The following is a 20,112-nucleotide window of genomic DNA, read 5'->3' on the forward strand; positions in this document are numbered from 1 at the left end:
ACAGTCTGACATAAAAAGTTAGACATTCTTTAGGTTATTGTTCTGTTGTCCAGTTCAAAAATGGATTTTCAAGCATCAAATACAGCATTGCATTTTTTTTGCAGATTAGAATCATTCCTTTACCTACAAAAAAAAAACTAAACAAAAATAATATGTTGGTACATATTAAAATAATGCTTGTGCTCATAACAACAGGGATGAATATGAGTGAAATTCAGCAGTTTGATCCTTACATTCATGGTTGAGTTGATCTCTGCCACAGTCTCATCATCAGTGGGAAACTGGTAGATCTGGACGCCATTGCTCACCAACTCACTCGTGATCTTGATTTTAAACTTGGCAAGTTCACTTTTTGAAATGGCATCTGATTTGGCAATGATGGGGATGATATTTACCTATTTAAGAAAAGTCAACACAAATTAAAGGTGCACCAAGCAATAATATAAAAATTCTTTTTACCACAGTAAGTCCCAAAATACCCTTCTACGGTTGCACGATTCTGGCTAAAATGGATCACGATTTTCGTAAGATTTTGTAGATGTAAAATAAAGGTTAATATGAGTAGACGATTGGTATAATTATTTATCAAATATATGGTAAAAGAACAACAATAACATTAGTCATAGGTGTAGGTCTACTGTTGGGTAAAATGCTAAATTTTTTGTATAGACTTGGAAGGGTGGACTTGAATAGACTTTAAAAATGTCCTGGTCGAATACAACTGATGCTGAGAATGACATCAGAATACAACTAGTTATAATTCTGAAGTTGAATTATTATGTTTGAGACATTTGCTTGTCATTTGTCATTGACAACATTATTAGACCATTTTTTTCACTGGTACAACGAGACATATGTCATTATCAGACTCGGATTCAGATTCTTGCATTATATTTGCTAGCATAGTTATAGTGACACTGTTAAACATTTATTTTCATGCACAACACTTTGTGTTCGCTATGAAAGAAAAAAAAAAACATATCAAATGCTTGTTGTAATCATAACTTTAAAATGCGATATGATCATTTAAATGATGTGCAGTTTGGTTTCACTTTTACTGCCGAGTGCGGCTCATATCATAAAGGAGGGAAAGAAGAAAAAAAAAAAAAAAACACACATGCAAATCATACTTCTCACGCGGCTCCCAAATGATCATTCTGTGCAAAAAACTGGACATTATTTACAATTTCATTAACTGTTATCCACAGCAAAGCAAAGTAGACATCATTTGCGAGCGCAATATAAAACAATGTGAAGACTTGTACGACCACCATTATGCTTGTATGCCCATTAGGATTGTAGAAATGCTGGATTAAGATTGTGTGTGTGTGTGCGAATCGAGATCACAGTCTTTTTTCTATTTACTATGCAGCCCTATACCCTTCCATCCAATCATCATTAAGGGGTGTGTTTAGTAACTATAGCAGGGATGTAAAAAGAGGTCCTGTTGGGTTATGGGAGTGTTTGTTTTGGTGCTTTCCAAAATCAACATCGTTTGGGAAAATTATCTTAGTGCACATTTAAATCAATGTATTTGCAGAGGAATTAAGATGAGAACAATATGCCAGCACAGCAGTGGTCAGATGATTTCTATGCATACTGACATATAAAACCTCAAACGGCTCTGGTGAGTAAATATTTCCTCTTCAGACAGCGAACTTTAAACCACTCACACAGTAAATATCTAATTCTGAATGTAAGCAACAAATCAACCTCAGAACATCTGTCTGAATCCAGATAAATACAGATGCTCATCTCTTATGCCTGAGCAAACAGAAACAAATGGTACAGCGATTACAGAAGAGACTGCATTTATTTCACTCTATATGCAGTGCTGTAAGAGATCTCTTTTTACATTTGAATCAAGAGCAGCTAATGCAATTAAAATGAACTCCACAGAACCCCATGAAAGCTTACATAACCAATGCTTTCTCACATCTGAACATGAAACTGGAACAGAATTCAGCATATGCAGCTATTTGTTATTCACTTTGAAACCAGTTCAGAGAGGATATTTAAGGGAGAGTTTGCCTAAAAATGCGTCCCAGTCCCATTTACTGTCAAAAATAATGGCCTGCTGACTCTTCTAAAATGAATCTGTTTTTCATGGAAGACAGGCATATGGGAACAGCGTGAGGAGGAGTAAATGATTTTATTTTTGGATTAATTAGTTTTATAATCTCTGGTCTCATGAGGGTTAAAACTAACCATGCAGGATGAATGGTAACCATGCTAGTGGGGGGGAGATGATCGAACACCCCTCCTCCACTCATGACCCTCTCATACACACACACACACACACACACACACACACACACACACACACACACACACACACACATTTGGAGTACTCAAATCCCACTCACTCAATTTTTACACTCCTGCCACCCACACCACCATCTAAATACTACTCTCAGTAGACTGCCCACTAGATTTACACATGGTCTGTTTCCAGCATTTTACAACTGATGAATGTTGAGGTTAACGCAGACATTTTAAATAAAGGTTTACACTCAGTGTGAGAACACAAATCTTTTCTCAAGCATACAAGGCTACTGTTCAGATCTAAGAGAGCATCTTTGTTGAATAAGTCTGTGCAGCACACAGAGAGATGAAAGAGAATGCAGTACAACGCAGTTGACCTTCACTGACTCTATCTACACAGCTCCAGTGACATTAAACATGGCATAGCCATCAGCTGAATGCTTAATAACCCACATATGAAAACATGAAAACTGCTCTGCATAGTCAAACAGAAAATAATGCTGAGCCACATACAGCATATAGTATGTTTGCTAAATAAAAGATTATTTATAAGATATAAAAGCCTTAATAATCAAGTAGGGAAAGTATTATAAGCAGGAGCAGTAGTAGTACAAGGTAACAGTTTGCAGAACTTAAAATGCATTACTAAATTCTACTTTTGGTTTGATGATAGTGCATATATCATCATACAGTTTGGCCCAAACCATGAGCAAGCATTTATCAAAAAAATAAATCAAATGATATTACTAACCTTACTGTCCAACTTCTTCATAGTCACCAGGTCAAGGGACTTAAGCGAGTGTCCAGTGGGAGCGATGAAATACAGGCATGCGTGGATCCGTGTATCATGATAACTGTGTAGTGTGCGTTTAATCTTCAGTTCCTCCTGAAGGTACGCTTCAAACTGAGCATCGATGAACTCCACAATAGACTTGTAACTGTAATTTGAACAGTGAAGGGTGTGGACATGTTTAGAAGGAACTTGTGGCCAAAAAGAACTTTAGTGGCATTTTCTCTTAAGTGTGAACATCATTAAACAAATTTGTAAAAAGCTCCAATACTGTTTGTGACATCTATGAATAGGTCTGAAAACAAATCTTCTGGCAATTCAAGTAAAGATGTTGTTTAAGTCATATCTGGTAATCTAACAACTGCCGCATTCGAAACCTACGGAATCAGAGACGTGTAAAAATAAGGAAATATCCCACCCCCTGAAAATATCTGGTTTCACAATACCATCCAAACTCTACATTACAATGAGCTTTGTGCACACAAGTGTCATGTGACGCGTATCTAGAGAAGCAGGAAAACATTTTTTCTTAAATAAAAAAAAAAAGCACGTCAAAGGCTTTTAAATCCTAAAGAAAACAGGGCATTAGAGGATATTGGGAAAACATCTTTTAATAAAATAGGCTAAAGGTAGATTATGAGAAACTGATACTCTTAAAATTATCCAAGAACTCTAAAACTATGTTTAGTTTAATTTTATTTTTTTCTATAAATAAAGCTGATCTGATGTTTGAAACATGCTGATTTTGGACAAAAGTTCAGTTTCATTTCATTATCAACCTCAAATGTCAACATAGCAAGTATAAATTGATTTTTCTTATAAATAATTGAGTTCTAGTACAGGGGTGTCAAACTCAGTTCCTTCAGGGCCGCAGCTCTGCACATTTTAGTTCCAACCCTGCTTTAACCCACTTACCTGGAGGTATCAAACAAGCCTGAAGGACTCAATTATTTTGATCAGGTGTTTAATTAGGGTTGGAACTAGAGCTGTGGCCCTCCAGGAACTGAGTTTGACACCTGTGTTCTAGGGCTGTGCAATTAATTGAAAATTCAGTTTCGATTTTGTCTTCTAACAATTATGAAAAAACATTAGGATAAAACGATTGTTGCATCATATACCGCCTCCTTTCCAGTTGTACACATTTGTTACTCTGCAAAGCTCAGTTTCACGGGAAAATTACTAAAAGTACTGTAATATAACTTTTGCAGCACGGGATGCGCATCATTCATTGATGTACATTCGATTCATTCATGTTTTTAAAAGCGTGAAAGAGATTGCTTGCTGTTGTGTGTATGCGCTCAGTCTCAGTGACGAGCAGAGCACACACATTTAAAGTCATCTTAATGAGAGTGCTTTAATGGTCAAATACATACACATTTGTGTCAAAAGGCTGTGTTTAGTGATCATTCATATTTACCCTCATTTATGTAAACAACAAACGAGTTGAGAATCAAAAGACATGTGAAAGTGAAATCAGAACCGAACTGCTCTTAAAGTGACAGCGCACAATATTCCTGCCGCCGACTGTTTTTATTGTTAATCAACAAAAGGACAAAATCCCTCACTGCTCTCGACTTAAGGACTTTTGTAGCTATAACTGAAGTTTTTTTGTATTACAATGAACATGCTAAAAGCACAGTTTGTTTCATATTTTTATTCTATTGTATTTATTTCCCTTTTCTTATTTACAGGGAGGATAATAACTGATTAAATTAGCGACCCCCCCCCCCCCCAATTTTCCCCCCAAAATATTTAAACCTGCTTTTATTCTACCCTAAATAAAACAAATAAGACTTTCTCCAGAAGAAAAAATATTATAGGAAATACTGCAAAAAAATTCCTTGCTCTGTTAAACATAATTTGGGAAATAAAATAAAAAATTCACAGGAGGGCGAATCATTTTGACTTCAACTATATATCGTTTTGAATAATCGTGATTACAATTATGACTAAAATAATCATGATTATGATATTTCCCATAATCGAGCAGCCCTACAGTGTTCTAGTATAACGACTGATCTTGTCACTGGTTACAGACACTACAGCCCTGATTCCATCAGATATATACACGTCTAATTTGAGCACTTCCATTTAGACTTAATTGAGACCATTCCCTAATATTTCACCAAACTCTGCATCTCTTTAGCACGAGTGTTCAAAGTGACAAAACTGAATCAATCAACGTGTTCCATGGCTGAAAATAAGCAAGAACGCAAATGAATGAAAATTTTGAGGGTGGCAATTTAAACTTCTAGAATAATCCATGTGCTTTGGTATTACACAGCACACCTGACAACATGTATACCAATGTAAATGGGACCAAATATTGATCTCACCTGTCCTCTTTGTTGATCTGGTCTCCAAATCCTACAGTGTTGACCATAGTGAGCTTGAGTCGGACGTTGCTCTCCTGCAGCTCATAAGTGTTGGATTTGAGCTGCACGCCAGGCTGATTGTGCTGTGTAGGTTCGCCCTCAAATTTGGTGTTAAACAGGGTGTCCATGAGGGTGGACTTTCCCAAACCTGTCTCCCCTGTAACAAAAACACATCAGTTTATCTACCAGACACAAATTTTTACATCCAAAATCCTCAAATGATGCTGTGTATAGGATATTCTAAACATAGTTTTTTATATTATAGCATACATCTTTTTGTCAGCTTCAATATAAAAGTGCTCCTTTTAGCTGATGCAAACACTTTAGCCTGTTTAATCGGTGTGTAAAAGTCTAAAAGCCGTACAGCAGTCCTGGTCTGCCTGAAGGTCCTATTCTTGCACTCCTGACAACCACAAGCGCAGCAGAAATGGACATCATGCAACACCACCAGAATGTTAATTATATGGATGGCTCACATTTGCCGTTTCCTCAAACTCGGGCTGCAAATCCAATTCCCTTAAGCCTCTTTCATGCTTTCACTACAGGCTAGGGCTGGGCGATATTACCAAAATCTCATATCAAGATACAAGCAATCTAATACCCTGATAACAACATCTCACAATATAGCACCATTTCTGTGAATTCAATTAATTATTAGTTTGTATACATTGACCACATCTAAAAGATCTTTTTTACATTTTAAAGCATTCACTTAGATATTCACCCATTCATATGTGATCATATTTCTCACTTTATTAGAACTTCAGGTAAAAACTACAATCACAGGTACAACATAAAAATGTGTATTTATTTTAAATATTGCCAAATAAAATGGTATTATTGTACTTTAAGATTGCAACTTTCACACTATTTTTGACAATGCTCTCATATAAATTATGAAAAATATTACTGTAAACTAAACAATGTATTTTGTGACAGCAAGAAATAAACAACAGAGCACAAAAGGAATTCACTCAAGACTGTCAATACAATATATACACTCACCGGCCACTTTATTAGGTACACCTGTCCAAGCGCTCATTAACACAAATTTCTAATCAGCCAATCACTTGGCAGCAACTCAATGCATTTAGGTATGTAGACATGATCAAGAGGATCTGCTGCAGTTCAGTGATGCTTGGCATCAGAATGGGGAAGAAGGGTGATTTAAGTGACTTTGAACGTGGCAGATGGGCTGATCTGAGTATTTCAGAAACTGCTGATCTACTGGGATTTTCACACACAATCATCTCTAGGGTTTACAGAGAATAGTCCAAAAAAGATAAAACATCCAGTGAGCGGCAGTTCTGTGGGCGCAAATTCCAGAGGTCAGAGGAGAATGGCCAGACTGGTTCCAGCTGAGAGAAAGGCAACAGTAACTCAAATAACTACTCATTACAGCCTAAGTATGCAGAAGAGCATCTCTAAACACACAACACGTCGAACCTTGAGCCGGATAGGCTACAGCAGCAGAAGACCACACTAGATGCCACTCTTGCCAGCTACAAACAGGAAAGTGAGGCTACAATTCACACAGGCTCACCAAAATTGGACAAAAAAAGATTGGATAAATGTTGTCTGGTCTGATGAGTCTTGATTTTTGCTGCAACATTAGGATGGTACAGTTAGAACTTGGCGTCAACAACATGAAAGCATAGATCCATCTTGCCTTGTATCAACGGTTTAGGCTGCTGGTGTTGGTATAATGGTGTGAAAGATATTTTCTTGGCACACTTTGGGCCCATTAGTACCAACTGAGCATCGTGTCAACACCACAGCCTACCTGAGTATTGTTGCTGACCATGTCCATCCCTTTATGACCACATCTTCTGGTGGCTACTTCCAGCAGGATAGCGTGCCATGTCATAATGCACAAATTATCTCAGACTGGTTTCTTAAAAATAACAATGAGTTCACTGTACTCAAATGGCCTCGACAGTCACCAGAGCTCAATCTAATAAAGCACTTTCGGGATGTGGTGGAACGGGAGATTCGCATCATGGATGTGCAGCCGACAAATCTGCAGCAACTGCGTGATGCCATCATGTCAATATGGACCAAAAATATCTGAGGAATATTTCCATTTTATTTATTGAATTTATACCACAAAGGAATAAGGCAGTTCTGTCCAACCCGGTACTACTTAGGTGTAACTAATAAAGTGGCCAGTAAGTGTATATAATCATATTGTACAGCCCTACTACAGACCAAAAGGCCTCGTCTGAGACCTAAAATTAAACAGATGACTTCTCACCCCGAATATCACAAGGTATGAAAATCACTAGACTGAATTAAAAGGCGACACACACTGATCATCTCTTCCTCATAAGTCAATTCAAGCTGATGGTTACATGAATTAAATCACTTCTTCTGATACACACTGCGTGATATTTACAGCATGCCAAAGCGTTTAGTATTCATTAAACCTGAACTTGCACAATGATCAAGAATGAAGAGAGGAGAGAAAAGCCTGCTTGACAACAGTCCTTTGCCAAATTCACTTTAGTTTCGAGAGCGTTCTTTATTCTTTCTTCCTCAGAGGCTTGGCTAAATTGGGATAAAAGCTCTGACAGATGCCATAAACTTTAGTGCATGCTGCTAACAAAGAATCTGAAACAATGACGGTAAATAAATAATTTAAACTGCAAAGTAAAACAAAGCACGACGAATAGACAGCACTGCAGGTACAAGAACAAGAGTCGACTTGCATTTTTGAAATTATTGATATACGATTTCTTACAAGGGAGAGAGCTTCATAAAGTTGTAAATAAAACAAAGATAGTGTATCACCTGTATTTCTGAGTAAAAATTGTTTCTAGACATTTTCCCCAGTGTGTTACGCAGGTTACTATAAAATCTCTCTTTAGCCATTTTGTTAATTCAAAGACAATCATTTGTATATTCATGCATAAGCAGCTTGAAACTAAATTAATGTGGATCAAATGCGAGGCGAATAAATTCTGTAGATTACAGATTACATTGTGGATTACATTTTTTATTATTTATAAAAGAATATATAATCTCCAATCCAAGTGTCTATAAATATTTAAACTAATACTAATAATTAACCAAGCAAAAATAAAACAACAGTACAGATTTTTACTATTTATTTAATCATTTATTAATTTGACACGGACATCACAATTACACTGGACAACCAAATGCATCTGTTTAAGTGTTTTAGCAGACTTGCTAATTCTCAACACCGGTCCACAGAAGGCTTGATATGAAATGAAAATAAAATATATAAGACAAAAGCCAAGGAGATATGATCAAACAAACTAACAGTAGACTATCTGTGCAAACACTGCCATTTTGTTTTTAACCACTTTTTAAGAACACTACTAAAAATATTTATATTACTTTAGAATTTTAGGCTAACAGGTAAATCATACTACAATTTAGTTCCCTCAACAGAGAAAACAGATTGACAAAAAGAGATCTTACACTTTGGCACTAGACAGTCACCATTAGCAGTTGTGTGTGTGACTCTGTTAGATGATTGATGCCTACTGATTAAATCTTAAATATTGAATAAATTTAAAAACCAATTCAAGATAAATTAAATGTAATAAAACTAAAAAGGTTGTGTTTACATAACACCTCACAATCACGTCTTCACATTGGCTTTAAGTCCATAATTTGAATTGCTTGTTTATATATCAAGTCAAGAGGCTTCAATGTGGTTAAAGTTGTGACCATGATGTAATGCAATATGACAAGTGAGAGAATATCATTGTGTGCATGTATAATTTTGCAGTTTGTCATGTTAAAAAATCTAATAAAAAGAAATCTACTGCTACTTTTTATGGTAATTTATCTATTTGAACAACTCAAATGATTGCAATAAAATGTACACAATCAAAAAAACAGCACCTGCAATACAAATCAAATAGCAGAGCATGACTTTGTTACTTGTTTGCACCATGACCTGCTGTTTAAGCTATGAGAATGCTTTTCACTATCATGTCACCATTTAAAGTTCACCCACAAATCTAAACAAATTTTTTTTTAAGTTATCATTGACTCGTAACATCTGTTTGAGTTTCTTCTGCTGAACACACAAGATGACATTTTGAATAGAACAACCTTTTCCTTCTATGGATGTCAACGTTTACTGGTTTACAACATTCTTCTAAATATCTTATGAGCTCAACAAAAAAATAAACTAAAATAAAAGTAAATAAATATGTTTTTGTAAATAAGTATTTTTTTTTTATTAGTGAGTGAATATCCCTTTAAATGGCGAGTTAGTTTATGCATAGTTACTGAGATGCAGGTGTAGCCCACATTATTGCACATATATCTTTGCCTTGTGTACGGCCTACTTCCTCTTCCTCTCACCACATTAGATTACCCAGAATGCTTTGAGGCTTTTTATGAATATCATCCTCTTTGGCATACGTGTTACACCAATTACACCCCAAAATTAAACAACTCTGAGTTGAAATACAAAGACACCAGTGCTGGTCCAATAAAAAACGCCATCTGAAATTCACTGACACGATGCTGTTATTCAGGTTTCTGTATATAAATTAGGAATATTATTACTGTAAACCCTTTACTTTTTGACACCACTAAATTAATGATAAAGCATAATATATACAATAGACTTTTTATGTTGTCCATAAGAAGTGGATCAAATCAAAAAAAGTTTATCAAAATTGTCCAAAGACAAAAAAATAGTTGTTGTTCAACAGATTTAGGATAACTTTGATGAAAGGTTATGATCCACTTTAAACGTTGACTAACTCCCACAACAACTTTATCAATACAACACAAGGGGGCAAAACTGTTTTCGATGGTGGTCAAGAGAGATCAAAGATGCTGCAAGTTATAAAAAAAAAACAAACAAAACATTCAAATATAAAAATACTAACAAATTGAGAAAACATCTCCAACTTGACAACACACGACCATGCAAATTCTTACAACACATGCAAATACAGAAACAAGCTGCAAATAGCACAAACCGCAACAAAAAGATGTTAGGGGACCCCAAAAAGTGACGAACCGTGAACCAGGAAGTCCACTTTTTTGGTCAATTATAATGTCCCGGTCACATGGTTACTTGTTGTTTGTGTAATTTTAAGCCTAATTATCTGAAGAATAGCAAACTTAACAGTTAATGAAATGTTGTTTTTTTTAAACGGCATGTTATACCGACAATACCAATGGGTCTGTTGTATGGTTTCCACTCATTTATTCTTTCATGGTGGGGCGGCACACCAAAATTCATTCCTGCCACAGCTACATTACAGCTTCTTATTCAAAACCTCCAGTTGTTGCGGTTTCTTTTCTTATAGAGAGTTATAATCGCACCAAAACGTATTAAAATGTAAGTGAACTATAACGGAGCGAACTTTGTTTAACTCTTTAAGGTTACATGCTGGCTGACTGACTGACAGGGCAGCGCGATGCGTGAGGCCAGCAAACACGAAGTAGCTTTTAGTTATGATGAAGAGTTTCCATAATAATACTTTACTTATAGAAAAAGGTCTATGGTTTTGCATACAATCACTTTATCTTGCTGGAGTTTTCGGCCAATTTCACTTCACTTCAGGACGCATTAATGGCGTTCTGTGGGTCTATTGGAGACATTCATAAATATTTCTAGCAAATCTAATAAATGTTGGAGACATACCCGTTACATAAACACACTAAATCACACTTCAGCAGCGTTTATTTGAGAGCACACGAGACAATTTGCGATTGAGTAACGTTTATTTCAGGGCGTGCAAGAACAGAGAAAATCAGCACGCAAGCCAAGAAATTTGCATGCTCATAACACATGAATGCGATTCCGACTTGTGATACTGCGCTCACGACATTTGTCATTAAAATAGCGTTATAGGTAGTTGGAAGATCTGTGTAAAAGGTCTGCCACCACAGTTGGAAAAAAAAATCCTAGAAGAAACACTGCTGTTGTGTTGTACCCTATTTGCAGTTTGTTTCTGTATTTGCATACGCTGTAAGAATGTGTGTGTGTGTTGAAGATGTTTTTTCAATTTGTTACAGCTTTTTTTATTTGCATATACGTTTAAACTCGTATCATGTTTAACCTTTTCAGCTTCTGTAATTTTCCCTAAAAGATGCATTTAATTGCGTGACTGGCGTAACACCAGCATTATCAAAACCAATAATAAACAATAAAATATATTTTTTTAAAGATTATTTTTATTAACTGCTTCAGAAGGAAAAAAATTGATTCCTAATGTACAATTTTCAAGACCAACTCTACATAAGGAATGGTTTGAAATCCAATCTCAAGTTCCTGCAACTGCTCTCCATCAGTGCACCAGTATTTAGTAAGTGGGTCACAGGACAAAATCAGTATGTGTTTGCAGTGGAGTGGTGTGACATAGACTGAAGCAAATGGTTAGTTTTGCCCCAAGTAAAAAGGAGCTCCCACATGACACACTCACCCACACAGAGGATATTGAAGCAGAAACCATGGTTGACGGACTTGTTGACCAGCTGGTCCGGCATGCTGTCGAAGCCAACATGACCAGAGAGTGGGACGGCACGTGCACCCTCTCCCTAAAATACAACAAAAGAAAAGCATATAAATGAAACAAGCAGGACAACTTTTAACATAAACGATCCGTTTAATAGTTTCTAATTCATAGCAATGCAAAAAAGTCTTTGTATGCATTAATAAGGATGCAAAAAAAATATCTGAAACAAACCCAGCACAATTTGTAATACTGAAGTATAGATCTCTAAGTTTCTGCTCTGTGCACTTCCTCTTTCCTGTCTGATCTCAACTCTTGAAACCACATTCAGGCAAACAGACACGTAAACCATCTGTAGTTGCAGACCAATGTTTCCTTTATCAAGTAACCTGTAAGATACCTGTGTAGCAAAACGGTTGTAAATAATTAAACATAAATGTCAAATTTTAAGCCATATTGCACTCCAGCACTTCCTCTGCCATTGTTCACACCTGGTCTGCAAAAACTCTGACAGGAAAGGCTGTCTGCCCGCATTTACAGCATATCCTTTGGTGTGTGGGTGTTCGCATATGTGTGGCCTATCCGAGGAGCACAGTGAATGTGCCAAATCAGTGGATTTCTGCTAGAATAATAAAAGAAGGGCGAGCATTCAGTCAGAAAAGGTCTAATGTAAAAAAAAAAAATTCATTATGCAAATGGAAACATTTCATTAAAGCGATAGCTCACTCAATTTTAATTTCCCTCTTAATTTACTTACACTTAGGTCATCACATATGTAGGCAACTTTTTTTCTTCAGCAGAACATTAAAAATTATTTCTAAATGCGGCCCTCTGTGCATCATATAATGAAAGTTAACAGCTACCACTGTTATGAAAGCAAAAAACTACAATCTATATATAAAATAAACACCCATGGCTCCTGGCTATACACTGAATTAATATAAAGCAAATCCTTAGTAATGCAAGAAACTGAAAGAGATTATTTTTTTAGCAACCCCAACAAAGACTCCTGAGTGAATTCACAAGAGTTTGGTGATCAAGCTTAATTTAGTTTATCTCATGGGCCTTTTTATTTTTGCTCTCACAGCGTTGTAATCACTGACTTGCATTTTATGAATCACCAAGGACCACGATTTTAGTTTAAAAACTTCCTAAATGTTTTACTGAAATATAAGAGTCACCTACATCTTGGATGGTCTAAAGCTGAGCAAATAACCAGAACTTTTGCGGTTTTAGATGAACCATCCGTTTAAGATAAACTGAAATGAATAGTAAACATTTATTCAACAGCAAACATTTTTATGTCAGTTGTACCAATAACAAAAATAGATGTAACTGTCAAACATCAACTAATTGCATTGCTCATTAAATAAAAAAACAGGCAACTGAGAGAAGACAAACTGAGAGCATCTTATTGACTGAACAAACTGTCACAATCTGACCCACATGTGCAACATTCCCAAACCAGACAACTGTAAGGAGTCCAAAGGGGGGGCCATCATGACTGAAACACCCCACTGTCTGCCCTGTAACCAGAAAACACTGGTTCAGATGCTTGGTTTCTCTACTAAAGACTGATTTATACGTCGTTTATCATACCTATCAGCTTTTGAACTCAGCCCCGTGTCTGCTGCCTATGCTAGATGCGTACATACATTAGAGACGTCAAATGCACAGACTGCTACAAAATACATCTGAAACTGGTTTAGATGTCAGTTTCTGACATGTGCACGAAATATTTAATGATAGACAACGCCCATCGTTCTGAGACACAAGGATGGTAATGCAATTAATTATAGCTTTATTAAACGCACTCGAATTAAATGAATTCTGGAATAGTATACGTTAATGCGTAATTATGTGAGCGTATTTTATCGTTGGTTTAGAAGATACATCGGTCGTAGAGACTTCAAACCGTTACGTTCGCCAGTTATTGTTGGCCCTCAACATCAATCTATCCCCCCCAAAAGCTAAATGGGTAAGCCAATGCCGTTTCAAAATGAGCAACAAATGTGCTTATCCATTCTAATCGTGTACACAAACGGCAGCTGTTTATAATAAGACATAATTGACCAGTTTGTGGATAATGGGCCATTACTAACGAATAAATGAAAAGCGAAACCTGTTGGGTTCTACTATATTTCGCTCCATCCAAAATGGCTGATTAATATTCGTCAATCTAGTTTGGTAACGTTAATCCGAAGACACGTCTTTGTAACAAAAGAGCGCTCTTACCGCTTGTCGAGCTATCTCAGTGGCCGCCATGGTTCTCTCCTGCATCAAACCTTCACAGGAAACTGCAGCAGCACGCAAGCAGAAGCTACAGCGACTACTCACATACGATGGACTGTACCATTCATCACTGACCCCATGACAGCTTCTGTTAATTTTGCAATAGCACAGTTGTGACACGTTATTTTATATGTAAACGTTAAAGTTTGCCTAAATATACTTGTTTGACTATTACTGCTCTCAGAAAACATGTGATAGTCAAACCATTTAGTCAGAATATGACCCCCATTTTATTAAATGGTACTGTCTTCAGCTCAACCGCTAAAAACGTACATTTCTACAGGTCTAACTCGTGGTTTAACTACAGTTAAAGGATGCTGAATAGTGTAATATTGAGTTTTTTTTTTATAAGCATTAAATGTATTAATGTAGATATGCAAGGTAGGCCTTGTTTGTAGTCTAAAATAAGTACTTCCAAATATAATTTAAATATTATTCACTACTATACGCGTTTATCCAAATGACAGAACAGAAACAACAGAAGTAATCAAAACAACAAAACGTTAATAATATGATGAATCCTAGCTAGTCTAATGCACTTGGCCTATATAAATGTACAACAGACATATATTGTTAGAGGACCAGAGTACTTTTAAACATAGAAAGAAAACAGAAAATGTTAATTCTGAGAAAACAAAATAGATTTTTGGTGTATTTTGAGAATTAAAACAAATATGGCAACTTAGAAATAAAAGACAGCAACAATATGGCCTAAGTGTTGATTATATCTTCTACTCACGAGTCTCGAATTGTTGTTTTTATGCCTAAACAGGTTCCTTTTATTTTAGTTTTTCCTATTAGACTTTGCATGCATGTTCTCAACTTAAACTTTCAAGTAACATCAACTCAAATTTTTCAAATTTCAACTTGTTTTAAGTTGGTCAGATCTGTTTTTTAAGTAAAATGTACTTATTTATTCTAATAATCCACAGAGTATTTTAAGTTACTATTATTCAGTTAAACTTGTGCTAGCCTAACGCTAACATAATTTTAGTATTTTTCTACCTATAATAAGTTTGTTAAATCCTTAAACCACACATTTTAATTTTTGTACAAACATTAATCTTTATTTTTTGAAGGTGTTTTGGCTACTAAAACTGACAATTTGCAAAGAACGTCCTATGATTGTAGGCCTATTGCATTTTGCATAGGTTTGTTAAACAAAACAAGTTTATAACTTCCTTCTCGGTTTCATCAACCATTAGTGGCCAGTGTTGTGGGCATGAAGACAAGTGTTGATTTAGTCAGTAGTATTTGAGCTTTAGACTTTATCAAGGGGAGGGACGTCAGAAATAGTTACTGAGGAAGAACACACACGAATAGTTTCGGTTAGCCAGCACAACTTTTGCTTCTCTGAAGCACTTGCCGTTTAACCAAGCGTTAAAAAGTCCATAAACCGCAACATTGGCCGAGCTATGTCAAAACAGAAAGATTTACCAGGACGAGGGAAGAATATAGGCTATCTAGACGAACTGTGTGACGAACACACGATCAACGGATGATTTACCTGAGATACAGGTTAGATTCACTTATATTCATCAATCAATCTAATGTTAGATTCTCAAATATTATACGTTAACAAGAAGGATGTAATTTATTTATACACATTTTAATTAAAAGTAAAAACGTAAACAACAAAGGCTAAACTATATTAAAAGGTTAAAAATGAAAAAGTAGGCTAATATGTAAAATAGACGTTAGTTTAGAGTGAATGTTTTGTTTTAAAAGCAAAAATCAAAAGAGGAACACAAACAAGGAAGCTTCTTTTTACCCCCAAGAGAAAACTAGGCTACATCGATTTCTTTTTTATTATTAAATTTAGGTCCAGGATAAATTGTAATAGCCTACTTTAAATCTTAATTTTATTCAGAATAAATACGAGTTATCTGTTATGATTTAAACTTGATACATTTATTTCTTCTCCACCCAAATCTGGACATTTATAGAGAACTGAAGACAAGGAAGATGGTTTTACTCTGGTTATGTAATCCTCTTCAATTTGGATCTTATCTAAGTAAATAACTTCCCGGGGATCCGCCAGTATGTTTGAGGGGAACGGCAACGGGGCCATCAGTTCTAATGAGGGACATTTTAATGCCCCTCTGGGAGCAGAGGCACTGCCCTCGAAAGAACCAAGAGAAGAAACAAACGCCTCAGGAAACAACGCAAGCAACTCGGACTCCCCCAAAAACAGAATAGCAAGCCAGTTCCGTGCACATCTGGAAGAGCGGCTGTCCAGGCATGGTCCTCGGTCGCTGTCCCCCGCGTCCAGCGCCACCTCCTCCTCGCGCAGATCCAGGCTCCACAAACCGCCGGAGGGCTGCGAGCCGGGCGCCTCCCGGAAACTGTCAGTGGATGCTTCGGAGAAAGGCTCCCTCACCCCCGCTATGCGAAAGAAGTATCTAAAGGAGTTATTTCTGAATAACAGATCTGGATTTTCAAGTATTTTATCATCCAAACACAAATCTTCAGAAGAGGAGGAAAGCGCAGCGTATGGCGACACCCTGAACAGCGGCTATGCGCTGTGGGCTTTGGACCCCATGGAGCACGCGTGGATGCTTTCTGCTGTGGATGGAAATTATGACACCATGCTAGAGTTTCTGGCTGAAGATCCTAGTTTACTGAGCAGAAAAGACTTTATCAGTGGATTTACGGCTCTTCATTGGTTGGCCAAAAACGGTAGGGACGAGACACTGCTTCAGCTTCTCCGGCATGTTGAAAAGCAGGGTCTGTCAGTGAACGTCAATCTGAGGGGCAGTGGAGGTATGACTGCTCTTCATGTGGCTGCCATGCACGAGCAGTACATGGTGGTTAAGGTTTTAGTTGGTGCATTCAGTGCCAACATAGACGTCATGGACTACAATGGGAAAAGGGCATGGCAATATCTCAAGGAAAGAGCACCAAGAGAAATGAAGGAGCTTTTGGGAGCCTGGGATGAACAACACACTGTAGGACACTTGAATGTGAATAACAGTGCAAATCAAGCACAGTCAGTTGAAGAACATGTTCAAGAAAATAAAGCAGAGGTGGACGGTTCAGGAGGAATCACACGCCAGAGATTCACATCATTCAAGAGGTTGTTGTACAGTGTTGGACTGATTGAAAAGATCTGAGACTTCAAATATAATGCTTGTTGATCAATACTTGGTGTATTAATTATAATTAACTTGGTGAGACTGGCAAATATTTGACTTAATAATAGTGTTGTGCATTATGATTCAGTTTTTAATAAACCAAGACTGCAATACTGCAGACACTTGTTTGCCTTAAGTCACATCAAAAACACGAACCATAAAGATAACCAAGTTTTCAATAGGTTAGCAGTCTACATTATACTGATAATGGCACAGAACACAGCTGGCATCACTTTAAAAACCATTCTTTCCGGTTTATATTTTCTACTAACGAGAAAGCCCATCGCAAATCTGGTTGGTGAATTCCTGTGCCACCAGGGGTTTTAAAATTAAAGCTAAAAAGATAAGCAAAACAAAGTATTACATTTGTGTAAGATTTTTTTTTTTTTGCAGAACCACTCAATGGAGAATGTAAACTCTGACATTTGCCATTTCACAAAAGAGAAGGATGCACGTAATTCTGGTTCGATGACAAATCGTTTATTGTTTAGCAAGGACATAACCAGAATATCTGTACAAAAGAGAGACTGCTGTTCCAGATAGCATGGCTTCTCTCCAGCTCTGGATGAGTTGGTGGTCCTGGCAGGGAACAGATGGAGGGGGATGCTGAAGTAAACATTGGTTTACAAGCCCAGCTTGGTCCTTCTCCAGTGTCTCCTCTTAGAGTTGTATCTGCATAGAGATTAGCGAAGATAAAGCATCACACAGACAAGTACCATTAGAAATCAATTAAGACTGGAATCTTGTTTTTGGTAAAGAGCACAGGCAAGGAAAGCCTGCATTAGAGCACAAAGTGAGGTCTAGTAATTACTATATTCAATTAATCTCTACATTTAGATCCATAAACTTCAAGGTTGTGGAGGATTTTGTGAAACAGACACTATTATAAACATGTAAATATGTACATACACTACAAAAATAAAAAAAGTCAGCCAAAAAAATTGCAAATAATTTGTTGAATTTAAACAAATTTAGCAAGGTTCCACTTAATTTGTGTAAAATTCACAACCACTTAATTTAGTAAATCCAAATCCAATGTGTACATTTTTGCATGAACAATTTATACTTGAGGGAAGTTCACTTATGCCATACTTTAATCATTGTACATTCATTTTACTGAATTTATTAATTAGTTAATTTTAATCTATTTAAATTGAATTACTTTAATAAATTTGGACATACCAAAGTCACTTATAACCCATTTAATTGATCTTTAATATCATTGTGGGTTAATTTCAATTGAATTTAACCACTTTCCTATTCCACAGTTTATAAACACTCGCATTTAAAAGTTCCCTAAAACAATGCCATGTCATGTACTCAAGTTTTTGCAATAATATCTCTTTTGTGCGGAATAAAGATGCAAATCTTTAAAGCACATTAGCAAAAAAGCTTATACCATTGACTTTAATATTTCTTCGGTACTATTAAATTCTATGGTTACCTACAGAGTTTCAGTTTGAGGGTGGGTAAATGACATGTTTTTGAGGGGGTAAACTACAGATTTAAATGGATGGTTTAAACCACAGGTGTCAAATCCAGTTCCTGGAGGGCCACAGCTTTGCACAGTTTACCTCCAACCCTGCTTCAACATACTTACCTGTAGGTTTCAAACAAGCCTTAAGGACTCAGTTTGATCAGGTGTTTAATCAGGGTTGAAACTAAACTGTGCAGAGCTGTAGCCCTCCAGAAACGGAGTTTGACAAAATAAATACTCACTATTAATTCAGTTGCAAAGCTTTGAGTTTCTGAATACAAAATATGACATTTCAATGGCTGAAAAACAGTAACCACTGACTTCCACAGTACGAATAACTACTACTACAGAAGTCAAGTGTTACAGGTTTCCAAACACAATGGTTTGGAAACACCTGAGGGCGAGTAAGTGACAATTATCAGTTTTGGACAAATAATCCCCTTAAAAAGACTGATAAGCTAACAATGCTAACGTAAATGCATATAATTTCCCAATACACACACAACACATATGTCTCCACAGCAGAGCGTTCACTGATCATACAGAGATGACAGTAATCATGACTCTACAGCAGAAGATGCTCTCAGCAGGATAATGGCAGTACTCCCACAAAAGAATTTAGCACTGTAATTGCGTCCTGCTTTCATGTAGCCGCTGAACACAAGCACTGACTCTGGTTGCTTTAACAGTGATCAGTGCAGCGGCTTCAGCTAACATTACCGCTACACAACACCTCAACATACCTGATCTTATTGCCAGTTTTCATCCTAATCCACTGTGGGATCGGCCTGTTCTGCTTCTGCTTCTTGGCGAGGAAGCGTTTGATCCTGAAGGTCTTGTGCGACGCCTGAAGCACACATGTAGAGAAAAGCGTCACACAATCTGCAATGGCTGAAGTTAGTCACTCCGCGAGCTGTTTCATTCTCCATCAAACATTAATCTGACAAATATTCAGTTCCATCAACTGAAACCTTTATCTGATACACAAAAATAGACTGATATGAGGCGAAATATCTACTTAACTAACGATGTTATAAGATTATCACTCACCATTTCGGAGATCGCAATCCGTTCACCACTATGGCGGTAGTCGAAGAGGAGGAACCATGGGAAATGCTGGCGCTGTATATCCGAGTCACTGGCCGAGGAGCGGCTTTACAACACAGCGGCACACAGTGGCTCCAACAGCACAGGACACTACGCGATGCGGACGTCCTCTGGCATTTTGCAAAATATAAGATACAAAAATACTCTATAACTGTGGTCTCAATCAAAGATGGTATATTTTTGACCTAGACGTTTTTTGGTGAATATTGTGCTGGAT

The 20,112-nt window shown here is 36.8% G+C and overlaps 3 protein-coding genes and 1 non-coding gene across 8 annotated transcripts in view; 1 reads left to right on the plus strand and 3 right to left on the minus strand.

The window, feature by feature from the left end:
- The window catches only part of septin6 (septin 6), a 29,507-nt gene extending 15,297 nt beyond the window's left edge, over positions 1 to 14,210 (minus strand). For all 5 annotated transcript variants that reach the window (XR_008838746.1, XM_056471653.1, XM_056471651.1 and 2 more), the window contains exons 1-5: positions 14,121 to 14,210; positions 11,856 to 11,970; positions 5,392 to 5,587; positions 3,017 to 3,203; positions 234 to 395 (exon numbers count right to left, since the gene is read on the minus strand). Coding sequence is in view for 4 of the 5 variants with exons in the window: in XM_056471653.1 (XP_056327628.1) it covers positions 234 to 395; positions 3,017 to 3,203; positions 5,392 to 5,587; positions 11,856 to 11,970; positions 14,121 to 14,165 (705 nt within the window). In the remaining variant the exon portion in view is untranslated. The remainder of the gene's footprint in view (positions 1 to 233; positions 396 to 3,016; positions 3,204 to 5,391; positions 5,588 to 11,855; positions 11,971 to 14,120) is intronic.
- A 1,236-nt stretch (positions 14,211 to 15,446) lies between these two features.
- sowahd (sosondowah ankyrin repeat domain family d) lies at positions 15,447 to 17,887 on the plus strand. The gene is made up of 2 exons (XM_056472667.1): positions 15,447 to 15,695; positions 16,124 to 17,887. The coding sequence occupies exon 2, from the start codon at positions 16,220 to 16,222 to the stop codon at positions 17,288 to 17,290; it is 1,071 nt and encodes a 356-aa protein (XP_056328642.1). The 5' UTR covers positions 15,447 to 15,695; positions 16,124 to 16,219; the 3' UTR covers positions 17,291 to 17,887.
- Positions 17,770 to 19,927, minus strand: rpl39 (ribosomal protein L39). Its single transcript, XM_056472669.1, has 3 exons — positions 19,839 to 19,927; positions 19,532 to 19,635; positions 17,770 to 17,983 (listed from the first exon to the last, which is right to left on the minus strand). Exons 1-3 carry the CDS (start codon positions 19,839 to 19,841, stop codon positions 17,935 to 17,937), a joined length of 156 nt encoding a protein of 51 aa, XP_056328644.1. The 5' UTR covers positions 19,842 to 19,927; the 3' UTR covers positions 17,770 to 17,934.
- On the minus strand, positions 19,299 to 19,432 carry LOC130241281 (small nucleolar RNA SNORA69). Its single transcript, XR_008838848.1, has one exon. It is a non-coding gene; the product is annotated as a small nucleolar RNA SNORA69 (small nucleolar RNA).
- Positions 19,928 to 20,112: the final 185 nt, after the last annotated feature.

The sequence above is a fragment of the Danio aesculapii genome, chromosome 14, assembly GCF_903798145.1.
Source record: "Danio aesculapii chromosome 14, fDanAes4.1, whole genome shotgun sequence".
Classification (NCBI taxonomy): domain Eukaryota; kingdom Metazoa; phylum Chordata; class Actinopteri; order Cypriniformes; family Danionidae; genus Danio; species Danio aesculapii.